At 37.7% G+C, this 12,729-nt stretch overlaps 1 protein-coding gene across 1 annotated transcript; it reads right to left on the minus strand.

Annotated features, from left to right (window-relative positions):
* Window positions 1-2,352: 2,352 nt before the first annotated feature.
* Window positions 2,353-11,340, minus strand: LOC117268807 (ceramide synthase). The gene is made up of 6 exons (XM_033645504.2): window positions 11,110-11,340; window positions 9,565-9,648; window positions 7,353-7,572; window positions 5,574-5,669; window positions 4,225-4,334; window positions 2,353-3,404 (listed from the first exon to the last, which is right to left on the minus strand). The coding sequence occupies exons 1-6, from the start codon at window positions 11,226-11,228 to the stop codon at window positions 3,185-3,187; spliced, it is 849 nt and encodes a 282-aa protein (XP_033501395.1). The 5' UTR covers window positions 11,229-11,340; the 3' UTR covers window positions 2,353-3,184.
* Between the last annotated feature and the right edge of the window lie 1,389 nt (window positions 11,341-12,729).

Raw genomic sequence — 12,729 nt, forward strand, 5'->3', positions numbered from 1 at the left:
TGGAAAAGTATGTAAGTCGGCTAAAATCAAGAAAATGTACTGAAAGTATTTAAAGTCGAAAAATGTCCCTTGTGACTTTTGTTTATCATATTATTAGATTATTCTGACTCGTGTATAAATGTAATAGCAGGATTTTACTTTTGTAGTTGTTTGTGGTGGAGCTAATTGAACTAAGAGTGAATTATTATTTTCATTATGGATTAATCTGCTGATTATTTTCTTTTTCATTAATTGATTGATTGATTGGTATCTAAAAATAAAGTGAAAATAGTGGGAAAATGGTGTTATAACAACCAGGGCCCAAAGTGACACCTTCACAGTGTTTATTTTGTCCAAACCTCAACATTTTTACCAAAACATTACAATTATTAAAGGGAAAAGTAGGTAATCTTCACATTACTGAAGCTGGAACCATGAAATAATTTTGCATGAAAAATCACTTCAACCATTAAAATAGTTTCTAATTAATTTTCTGTCAGTCAACTAATCTATGAATCAATTGACTGTCACAGCTGTAGGCTACTTGTATAAACTGTAGGGATGGTTAACTTATAACAAAACAACACATTTTATAAATTCCTACATTTGTGTGCAAAATTCTTGAATTTCTAGAAGTAAGTAACTATGTAGGGTAGACTAGGGATGGTCATAACACCACCATTTTCACCAAGAAGGGACGACCAATGAGTCATGTAATAGCCTACGTTTATTGTACGACCCATTTCTTCCAAATTTTGCATGTGAAATTTCACAGCTGTGTGAGGAAGTACGCAGATTTTACTGCCAAAGTACTGATTTTCAGGTATGAAAGTGATTTTTGAATGAAGTCTATTTGATTAGCACTGATACTGTTGAAATTAGAATTATGTAACTTGTATTAGATCAGAGAGAAGTCATGCTGCTACAACTAGCTAAACACAGGCTGACAGGGGCGGGGATAGTTGTCACACCTTTTAAAAAAGTATAATAAGTAACCTCAAAGACAACTTAACACATTTTCTCTATCTTAGTCCTTTTCTCAGCATACCACTGGAGTTGGTTAAAAAAACTGATAGGGGTATGCTTGAGGCAGGGAAAGCCAGTAAAGTCTGTCCCCAAAGAATCCGCTATCTGCCATGTCAACACATTCTCACTCTGACCTCGTCACATATGGCCACTTGGTCGTGGACTTTCCATGGTGACATACGATGTGCAAGGTAGCCAGGGTGCCTCTGTTGTTGGTGTTCTAGGATGCCTGGTCAATTTCAGCGTGTTACATGCATTGTGTCTTTTCAAAATACACTTGCGTTTTTATAGGAAATTTACAGTTTGCATACAGTCTCTTTCGAAATAAACAAACTATGTAGGTACTACATCGCAAAGTGAATTTTTTTTCCTTCAACAATGAACCCTCTTGGTTGTGTTTAGGCAACAAAAGCACATGGTTACAATTTTTTTTTTAAATAACAAGGTTTGGATTTACATTCATACGAGAAGCAAGCATTGACCTCTTGGGTGAAAGCTGGTGGTTGTTGGACCCATTCAACACCTCTTCTCCCCACCCTACTCTGACTTTTTGCCCCCTTAACTTACATTGTTACCATCAGGCACTATTACACACTGATGGCGCCTGGCTATGTATCATGCCGGTGTAAAAGGATGGCTTTTTTCGTCAGTGTCTGACTGACGAAACTGACCACACGCTGACTGACCATACGCTGGTATTTGACGACTTCAGAATTCGACCGGGTTGGCCATGAAACGTCGAATAGATACTGGAAAAATATACATGTATAGAAAATACAAACTGTCTGAGAAAGAGGATCAGCACAGCACCCCTGTGTGTGCTATAATAGCTGTCAAAAGGTCTTCAATGTGCAGTAAGACTTGCTTTGAGGCAGCAGACCTGTATTTTAGACTCAGTCCATGTGAGGCACTAAGCATCTGAGAGGTACAGGTTAGTGAGTTTGAACCTTCGTTTGATTGGTTATCAGTGTATTTCTCAGTTTATGTGTGTGTAATTTCTGTTATTGTGTAATTTTTAGCTCTTCACTCTTAATGTTACTACTCACCCCACATTGTGTTACAGCTTACCCTGGTAGCAGGGCAGGTTGTGACAATGGCAGTCCTTGTATTTGACATCAGTTAATTAATTCTGTGATATAGTTGGAGAAGTTGAAAAAGTCGCTATTTGTAGTTGAGAAATGAGGTTACTTTGGGCCAAAATTTGAGAGCTCTAACACAAAAATTAAACGAGTTATAGGTGCCGAACAAAAAGTGTTATAACCGTCCCGGATCACCCCTAACTAAAGCTGTCAGATATATGTAGTGGAGTATGAAATGGCATGGAAAAAAAACTCAGAAAAGTACAGATTTGTAATACAGTACAGTATTTGATGAGTAAATGTACTTAGTTACAGTCCACCACTGCATATCTGAGTGCTTCAGAACAATACAATTCCTTCAACGCACAAAGACAACAGCTGTATTTAAGGTAGTTTAAAAGGGTTTCATTAAACTTTAATGACTGAATACAGCAACAATAATGTTTTATATTAATCTAGTCTTGAGAAATACATAAATGCCTGGGATTATTATTTGTATTATTTGAGTTAATCAGCTGAACCAATTAAAAATCAGCATGATAAAGAGTCGTATCCACTCTCAAGAAATGTTGAATGTTTACAGCATTTTTGTAATCACATTGTTACAAAAATTAATCCTAGACAGAGAAGCATTTTCCTTTTTTTTAACAAATACACTCACATCATCCTGTTTTCACTAATAAAAATCACTCAGTATTGATCCCAATGATCAAAAACAGTTTGGGGAGAGAAACCTGCTCTCTGTGTGAACATGTCAACATGAACACTAATAAAATTATGATTTCTCGCTGTTCCTCATCTGGTGAAACTTGTTCATGATATATGTTCTTCATTTCATCATTCTTCATTTTCAATTCATTAGTCAGACTTTCTGTGACTTTTTCCATTTGAGACTGTTGGAGGTTCTATGAGGCCTTCACCACCAACTTTATTCACCTCTCTCTCCTTTCATTAAACTCTTCTCTGACATTCGCTGCTTCAGATTTTTTTTTACATTAGATGAGAAACACTTGTCATGTCACATGTTTTATCTGTAGAAAAAATGCAATGTGAGTTGCTTTGGCTCATGTTGAAGTCACTTCTATTCTTCACCTCCAGTGTCAGTCCTCCTGATGCGACTTGCAGCCGTTACGCTTGGTGAGGCAGCCGTCATGGTCAGCTTTGGATGATGGTTTTGAACATCCTGTGGTGGACAGGCGGATGGCTCCTCTGCAGATCAGTGTGAACCAGTAGAGCTGGAGGGGCCACAGCAGAGCAGCCCCCAAGTTGCACTGCCACGGGGCCACCAATGGCACCATGTACACTGGGATGGATGCATACCTTAAACATACAGCAGAAGCTGTCAGAGCCAAACTAACTATTCATACACGTTTCTAATTAAAGGTTCCCTGTAAAGGGCCAAATTAGAAATCATCTCTCATATTATATCTATTTATCTGTATCTATTTCATTATACTACAAATACATGTGTGCAAAGGTTTCTAAAATGAATAAGGTAAAATGTGCAAAAGTAATATATTTTAGTTTATTAAATTGGCAAATAAAGGAAAAACTGAAGCATTAAATTAAGATATAACATTTGAAACGTGTGTGTGTGTGTGTGTGTGTGTACAAAGTGGAATGATTAAGGCGGTTTTAAGCGTTTTTTTTTTTTTGTTTGTTTGTTTGTTTGTTTGTTGTTTTTTAATTTTACTTAAATATGTCATTCTGCCCCAGCACACACTGCATTCATCTGTGTTTAATTTTGGTTGACGAGATGTACTGTAGTTTTAACTCACGTAAGAGTTTACACGCAAAAAAAGAAATTAAGATAATTATGTTTTTGCTTGATTTAGATACATTTAATAACCCCAAAAATGATCAGACTCTGCACTCATGGCAGGTTATGTACACGTTAAATGACTTCATATTCTGCTAAGTAGTTTAATCAATAATAACACATCATAATCTATCAGTGGATTGGATTTTGTATTCATAACCTGAATCTGCATAATCATTAAATCTGTAACAATATGAATATAGTGCTATAAAAAAGTGCAATAAATCCCTTGATGTACAGTAGTGGAGTAGAAGTAGGCTTATAAAGTCCCAGAAAATGGGAATACTCATGTAAAATTCAAGTATCTATGTACTCAGTTACCTGCTGTAGGCGTAGTACAGGTAAGGGAAGAGCAACACCCGACAGCTGAAGAAGGTGAGCAACATGAGAACTCCGTTGACTTTGTGCAGCAGAGTGTGCTGCTGCTTGTACTGATGAGAGAAGAAGACAGTCCAGACTGAGCAAGACAAGAGCACGGAGGCTGAGAAGGCACATTTTATTTCAGCATTACAAGTTGATTTCAGAATCAGAAACAAATTTACTGCCAAGTAGATTTTCACATCCGCTGAATTTGGCCCCAGGTGTGAATGTGAGTGTGAATGGTTGTCTGTCTCTATGTGTCAGCCCTGTGATAGTCTGGCGACCTGTCCAGGGTGTACCCTGCCTCTCGCCCAGTGTCAGCTGGGATAGGCTCCAGCCCCCCGCGACCAGCAAGAGGATAAGCGTTTACGAAAAAGGATGGATAATAATAATACAAACAATATTATCACATTATTATTTTTGCTCACTCAGGAAAAGAACTGGTCATTTTCTCGAGAGACAAAAGGTAATCTACTTTAGATAATTCATTTTTTTAATCCTGTTATCTCCAAATTTGAAAAATAATAGTAATAATTTGTATTTTGTCAATGTGCAAAAAGCTGTGGTTTTGGTGAGTTAATAATCTTGTTTTCTTATGACAAGGCCATTTTTTTCATGAAGGGATAAATTCTCATCAGGAGAAAACAACCTAATTTCGAGAAAACTTTAAATGAAATTGTTCTTGGCTTTACTATAAAAGAGAAATATAAAGTTCAAAACAAGCAGTTTTATTTATTTTTTCCATCTCAAGCTTTTAAAAAGAAGTCATACGACCTAAATTCATTAAGTTGGTTTTGAAAAGCTAGTTTAAATTTCAACTTTAAATATATAGTTGCTTGTATGAGTCTGTTTATTTCAGCTCTTATTTAGCCTACTTACATACATATAAACGTAAATGTACATGTAAACTTTTCCACGACAGAGAGGAAAAGCTACATATTTTAGATTTATTTGCAATACTTGGGCTTGAACTCCAAATGAATTAACATCTCTGTATGACACCTGGACACACACAGATGATGTCATTTGTCATTTGTTGCTTGAATGCAGCCCCCGGACCAATGGTGGCCCTCAGAAAAATTTTGTGTGGCCCTTAAACATGACATGAAACCCATGCATTATGTTTTAATCAACTGTGGTCCATCTCAGTAATTTTACTTTCAATAGCTTACATTTAAAACTCTTTTGGAGACTGCATCAAAGTGCGCCCCCCTAACAAGCGTCTGTACAGCCTTCTGTTATCACAGTTATTCTGTATGTGTGTGTGTGTGTGTGTGTGTCACTCTTTTACTTTCAGTTTAGCTGTTTACCTGGATCAGGACTTTCCCCAGACAGACACACGGCGTGCTGAGCTCAGCCAAAAACAAAACGCCCTGGAAGAAGTCACCTTTCCCCTGCCTCCACAGCTGATTCATACACACAAAAACACACACACACACACACACACACACACACACACACACACACACACACACAGAGGCAGACAGGGAAGAAAATACATTTAAACATTTGTCAACAAACTTTTCATTGTTTCAGCTGCTTGTAAAATAATAAAATACACCACAGAACTTTGAGTCTCATCCAACAGTGGTCAGTTTTTTTGTTAAATCACAGCACCTGAAACAATGTTTTTAGCTAATCCAATTGCTCCTCACATTATTAGGGTCCGGGCAGCTAAGCTGCCAGGACACTATTGTAATCCTAGGTCTTCTTCTTCTTCTTCTTCTTCTTTCTTCTTCCAAGGAAATCATACTTCCCATGGTTGAAAACTCACCAAACTTTGCACAAAGATCCCGTCTCATGCCAGATATCCTCAGCTGTAAACTCAAGCCAATAGTCCTGATGGTGGCGCTACAGCAAGCGTCTAAAGTTCAAAACGTTGAAAATTCATAACAAATCAACCATACGTGCTACAACTTCACAACTTTCATCAAACTATAGCCCCAATACTGAAGAAACGTGTACATTTAAAAATTATGAAGTTCATCACTCTGTTTTTTTCAAAAACTGTAAAACTTCTTAAACCTATCTCCTCCCACAATTTTTGCTCAACTGACACCAAACTTGCTACAGAGCATCTTCAGACTGTCCTACACAAACTATGTTTCTCAGATTTTTGATTTATCAAAAATTGAGCCTACAGTGCATCAAAATGTTTGACTGTAAACAGTGCTGTAAACATATACATACAAATTCTTGCTAAATAAATCTTCAATGTTCATGAAAAAAATGACAAAATTCTAGAGTCATGTAGATGATGTGTGGCAAATTTCAGAGTTTTATCTCAAAAACTGAATTTTTGACAGCATTTTGAATTTTGCTCTAATGTGAACAATTGGAGTCAGTGTAAAAATGGCAATTTTAAACATCAGTTTTTCACTTATGGAGCAAATCAATCATTGTTACAAACAAATTACCAACATCTCCATGCTGTCTAAATGCAATATGTGTATTTTCAGATTTTTGTTTCGATAACTGAATTTTTTACAGTGGTTTGAAATCTGCTTTTCCATGCATGGATGGCTGCTAAACCTGCACGTCTGGCTTAGTCAGTTTGTGAAGCTACACATGAATTGTCACTGACTAATTAACTCAGTGAGATAGAAATTGATCCTTAGTCTCAGAGGTTGTGAGTTCAAGCCTCAGTTGATGCAAAAGGCAGATTGTGTTGCTAAATGTCTTCCAATTCTTCTGCTTGTTGCTCAGAATTGCCTAAAAATGCCCGGACCCGACCCATCGCTGTGCAGCAGTTATAATTAATATTAAAATCTCAAAAAGGGGCCACAGATGAAATGAAGAATTAAGAAATCTGTAACAGGAGATTTGAAGTCCAGACATATCAAACAACTTTGACAAGACCATCACAAGTGACAGCATACACCAAATGGACTAAAAGGCAGGTGTACCTAATAAACTGGACTCTGAGTGTTTATAGTGATACTGAGGAGTAATTCAGAACTTAGTTGGCAAAATGTCACTTTTTCAGATATAATAAAGTTCACTTGTGGAGTTTTATTGTAAGCAAAAAAAGGTTACTTTTACATTCAGTGTTTACAGTGAGACATCACTGTTACTGTTGCCTTAGTTACCAGTGAGGCGGGAAAGCAGAAGGCCACCAAGAAGATGTGATGCAGCACCATGAGCATCTCTCTGCGCAGGTAACTGGCCACAGCAGCTCTCTTTGACCTGACACCCTCCTCCTCGTGACCTTTGACCTGCAGCTTGTGCCAGTAGCACAGGAACATGGCATAGATGTCGTAGGCAAAGTACGGCGTGGCAAACAGGATGTAGGTGTTGGTCAGCCAATGACTGAGGAAGAAACAGGAAGTGAGTCAGAGCTGGATAAGACGCACTCTGATTATTGATGTGTTTATCGTAGAACTGATCAACTCTAATCTGGCTGTCGGCTGATTTAAATTATATTATTATTATTTCTACTATTACATTGCACCTGATACTATATCTTATATCCTATCCTATACTCTAATGTAGTACATCTTACTTAACTTTAATTCTTTAATTACTCATGTATAGTTCAAATTTTGTACTTAACCTACTCTTATTCTAGTTGTACATACCAATTATTTTGGTGCAACACCTGAATTCCCCCTCTGCAGTGGCGCCCCCAAAATTGTATGCACCTATTGTATCAGGGTGGCAATGACTCCAGTAAAATACCTGAAATATTTACTGAAGGACTGTATGAAGTGCATACATCAGTCACACATGAAAGTGTTTTGTAGTTGATTTTTGTCTTTTAGAAAGCAGAAGTTCTGAAAAAAACAAAATATATTTCAGTGATATTGATGAAACAAGCGATGCTGTGTGTCTGTGTATCCAGTATTTTTTAAAAGATTTTAAACAGTATGAGACAGGACCTTTAGATATTTTACTGTTTTCTGACTGTATCCACAAGCTCCAGTCTGAATGTGAGTCAGTCAACTGATTTTATTCTCTTACTGCCAAATTATCAGCTCACATGATTAGAGCCAAAAGTGGATCTTAAATCAAGTTTTAAGAATCTCATTATTTCTATTTTGTACTGCCATGTTTCAGATTTCCATGTTGATGTGTTAAAGATTAAATTTCACACTAATACATTTAGAGACTTGTTAGAGTTTAGCAGCTACACAGTGTGATTGACAGCAGCTGCTCCCAAAGTCGCTTGCTGCAGGTCAGTGTTTGTGGCGTGATTTGATAAACAAATGTCTCTCAGACGTACCTCCTCTCCACTTTGACTGGGAAATGAAACAGAGGAAACCTGGGATTTACACGTCCCCCCCCCCCCAGACCCAGACACACACACACACACACACACTGTCATCTGTCTCACACTCCTCCATCGTTTCATTTCCCATCATCCTCAGCATGCAGGATTAGTGATCTCTGTGAGCGTCTTACAGACTGAAATAGCTGCACTGCTGCAGATTGTTAATTAGATTACAGAGTGACTGAGGTTTGGTTTATGTACACAAGTAGCCCCAGTGTGAGATGTTTTGTTCTAATGGCCTACTGATATCATTATTTTTCAGTAGAAGCTACAAAACTTCAACTTTTAACTATATTATTAATAAAGGAACTAAACATGATCACAAACATTCAGAGAGCTGTCCCAGACAGAAAACACAGTGTAATGCATTTAAACCATACTAGCTGCTCTGTGAGGAACATGAATGTCTGAACCACATTTCATTACAACACATCTAATAGATGTTGAGATGTTTCGGTTAAAACCACAAATGTGAATCCCATGGTGGCGCAAGAGTAAAAGTCAGAGGGATTCATCATGACCTGAGGATCATGCATATCTACTGCACACATAATTTCAGCACACTCCATCCAGTAGTTGAGATAGTTCAGTCTGGACCATCAGATGCAAAGTGATGAATGTAAACTAAAATATAAAGCTGACAATATTTAATATTTTTCTTATTGTCAACAAATCTCAAAGCTCATTATACTGAGGACATAAATGTTTGAAAACACAAATATAAAGCTTCATGTTGAAAAATGACTCGATAATTTCCTATAACAGCTGGTGACTGGGAACTATTTTCAGTGGCAGATTAATCCACATTTGGTGCTCTAGTGAATATTTGTGGCAGCAGGACAGAGTGTGGGAGATTGAGTCAAAATAAATACAGTGTTCATGGTCATGATGCAACATGTCACCCAGTGCAACAATGTGACTCAATCGTGTTTTTAAAAGTTTTTGGACAACAATGGAGCTCTGTGGCACAGACAACAAAAATAAAAACTAAAAGGTGAGAGAAAAGCAGAAGAAAGGTAAGAAGTCCTCACCTGTCCTCTATGACATCCCTGCATGATGAGGCAATAATACATCCTGCTGATGAGGCCATGATGGCCTGGATGGACGACACCAGACTGAGAGGACAGAAATAATAATCTGTTTAACAAACAAGTCTGTGTGCTTTCATCCAGGAGATCATCATTAATGTGTTTGTAAAAGTACAGAATCTGTCTCTTGGTGTTTCATCTGAACTTTAACAAGCAAACACAGACTGGGAGGGACGGCATCTGGGTCAGTCAGTCAACCTTAACAAACATGCATTGTTTGAAAGCACAGAGTTTCACAGTTCTATCTGTGTCAACCCCTTTTGTACTGTGATTCTGAGGAATAATCAATCAATTAATGGAGAAAATAATCAGCAGATTAATCCATAATGAAAATAATTACTGGTTAAAATTTTATAATGAGCTCCACCTCAACCAACTACAACAGAAAAATCCTACTTCTGAAATACATTTTCCTGATTATACCAACATACCTTTACTTCAGTAACATTTTTACGCAGGACTGTTACTTGTAACAGTCTTTTTTACATTTACTGAAATAAAGGATCTGAGTACTTCCTCCACCACCGTCTGAAAATACAGCCAAATACAGAAATACTGCAAGTCGTACGGATCACAGCAGAAGACAGCAGAAGTTTCCAGGGGGACACTTAAAGGTGAGGAACACACCTGAGGCATATAACTTGTCTCCATGGTTTGTGGCTCATAAAGCTACTTAAGTTGATGATCTATCCATTTTGTTGGAAAATGAGAAAACACAGTAAGGTGTGTTTTCTTTTAATATTCTAAGTGCATGATTCAGATAATATTTCTAATATTTGCTGCTCATCTAACGTCAGCCTTAGTTTACCTACCTTTCAGTCATGAATTTGTAACATTTAAACAAGAAGAGTACATTACTGGTTGTTGATTTCTAACAAGTGAATTAAATTGCTTTTTTAAAAACTATTTCTGTTCTGTTTTCTATAATTGCAAATTGTTTTTTGTCACCTGCTTGTGATGATTTGTCTCTTTGCCTGGGAATAGTTCGTTTACGAAAACAAATTCACAAATAAACCATTTATGTGTTTTCTTAAATTGCAGTGTATTGAGCTCTCAGGGCCACCATACTTTTAAGGTTCCAGTAGAACGGCAACAAGTTGCTTGTTTTGTAGCAGGATTGTATATTATAACAGAAGCACAACATTGAAAGAAACTTTTAAGACATGACTGTACCTCTGTAAGTCTTTCATTCTCAAATTTCAGTGTCACTTAGAACTAGTGTGACTTTCTGATAATAAACTACAGAGGCCTGTATGTCATTAGAGACCAGGATCAGGACTGTGATCACTCTCAAAGTGCTCAAGAGCAGTAAACTATTTATTTTAGGTCAGTTTTCAGGCTTGTGCAGAGAGATTTTATCATGGAGGCTCCCAGCAAAAAGGAGGACCCCACAAGGCTGGGGAAAGTCTGCGGGGTATTAATGTAAGTAAGTGTGTGTGTGTGTGTGTGTGTGTGTGTGTGTGTGTGTGTGAGTGTGTGTGTTCTTACCGTGTGGACACAATGGCAGCGTCTCCTTCGCTCCATCCCTTCAGGTGCTTCAGGTTCTGTTTGGACAGCAGAAAGAGTCCGGGGAAGAAGATGGAGCCTGCAGCAATGAGGGCTAACATGCTTCACCTGTATGTGTGTGTGTACGTGTGTGTGTGTGTGTGTGTGTGTGTATGAGAGTGTGTGAATATGTAGGTGTGTGTATGTGTGTGTGTGTGCATGTGTGTGTATATGTGTGCTGGGAGTGTTAAGTGAGGACAGGTTTCCAGGAGCTCAAAGAGGAGGATCAGCTGGGAGGAGCTGCCACCTGTCAGAGGAGGTGTGGTGAGGAGGGTGGAGGGAGGGACACACTGATCTGTAGACGGTACATTTATTCAAGTACTGTACTTGGGTACAGTTTTGCAGTGCTTTTTTAACTTGAGCATTTCCATTTTATGTTATCTTGTACTTATACTTCACTCCATCTCAGAAGGTGATGTATTTTTTACACCACTACATTTATTTTAAACTTTTAGTCAGGCCTACTTTACAGATTCAGATTATTAACACTACAAATCAACAAATAAATTATGATTTATTGTACAGATAAAACTACCCAGCTGTATATAAAGTAATTTACAAGCTTCAACATTAAAGTTATGAACACATTCATGCATCAATAATTATAGTCCAAATATATATCATTCTGAAAGGGGCCATTCTGCATAGAGTACTTTTACTTTTGGGTCTTTTGAGTATATTCTGATGCTGATATTTCATTTTTTTCTGTTTTTATTGGAAAATGCACAGAGAAGAGGCAGACAGGAAATGGGGATGATGAGAAGGTTATGTGGCATGCACTGTAAACACCACCATACATTTTCATGTCAGTTAATTTATTCAGTCACCAGGTAGTTTTAAAGTCATTCTGATTATGGGATTATAAAATTACTTCAGTTTAACTCCTGCTTTATCAATTCATCCATTAATTTGTATATTTCCTTACCTTTGATTTTTGATTAATGTGAGCAGCATGAATGGGTTCTATGAACTTTAAAATGTGAATCTTTAACATGCAGAAAACATGACACCTTGATATGATGTGTATATTGGCCCATAATACACTGTTAAAAAGAAATTAAGGGAACACTTAAATCACACATCAGGTCCCGATGAACGAATTATTTAAGTTGAAAATCTTTACTGATGTACATTGTATGATTTGTTGAGGACAAAATGAAGTAACAATGGTCAGTGGAAACCACGACCATCAACCCATTGAGAGCTGTATTCAAAATCACACTGAAAATCAAAGTAAAAAAATGAAATCACAGGCTGATCCAGCTTGAGTGAATTTTTTCACGGCAACTCATAATGTGGCTCAGTAGAGCGTTTGGCCCAGTGTGCCTGTATGCACCCCTGACAACATCTGGACATGCTCTTGATGAGTTAGTGGATGGTGTCCTGGGGGATCTCCTCCCAGACCTGGATCAGGGCATCAGTCAGCACCTGGACAGTCTGTGGCGGTACTAGGTGATGTTGGATGCAGCGATACATATCATCCCATAGGTGCTCAATTGGATTTAAGTCAGGGGGAACGAAAGGGCCAGTAAAAGGTCATCATTGCCTTTGCCTTCCAGGGAC

This window comes from Epinephelus lanceolatus, chromosome 18 (genome assembly GCF_041903045.1).
Source record: "Epinephelus lanceolatus isolate andai-2023 chromosome 18, ASM4190304v1, whole genome shotgun sequence".
In the NCBI taxonomy this organism is placed as follows: Eukaryota; Metazoa; Chordata; class Actinopteri; order Perciformes; family Serranidae; genus Epinephelus; species Epinephelus lanceolatus.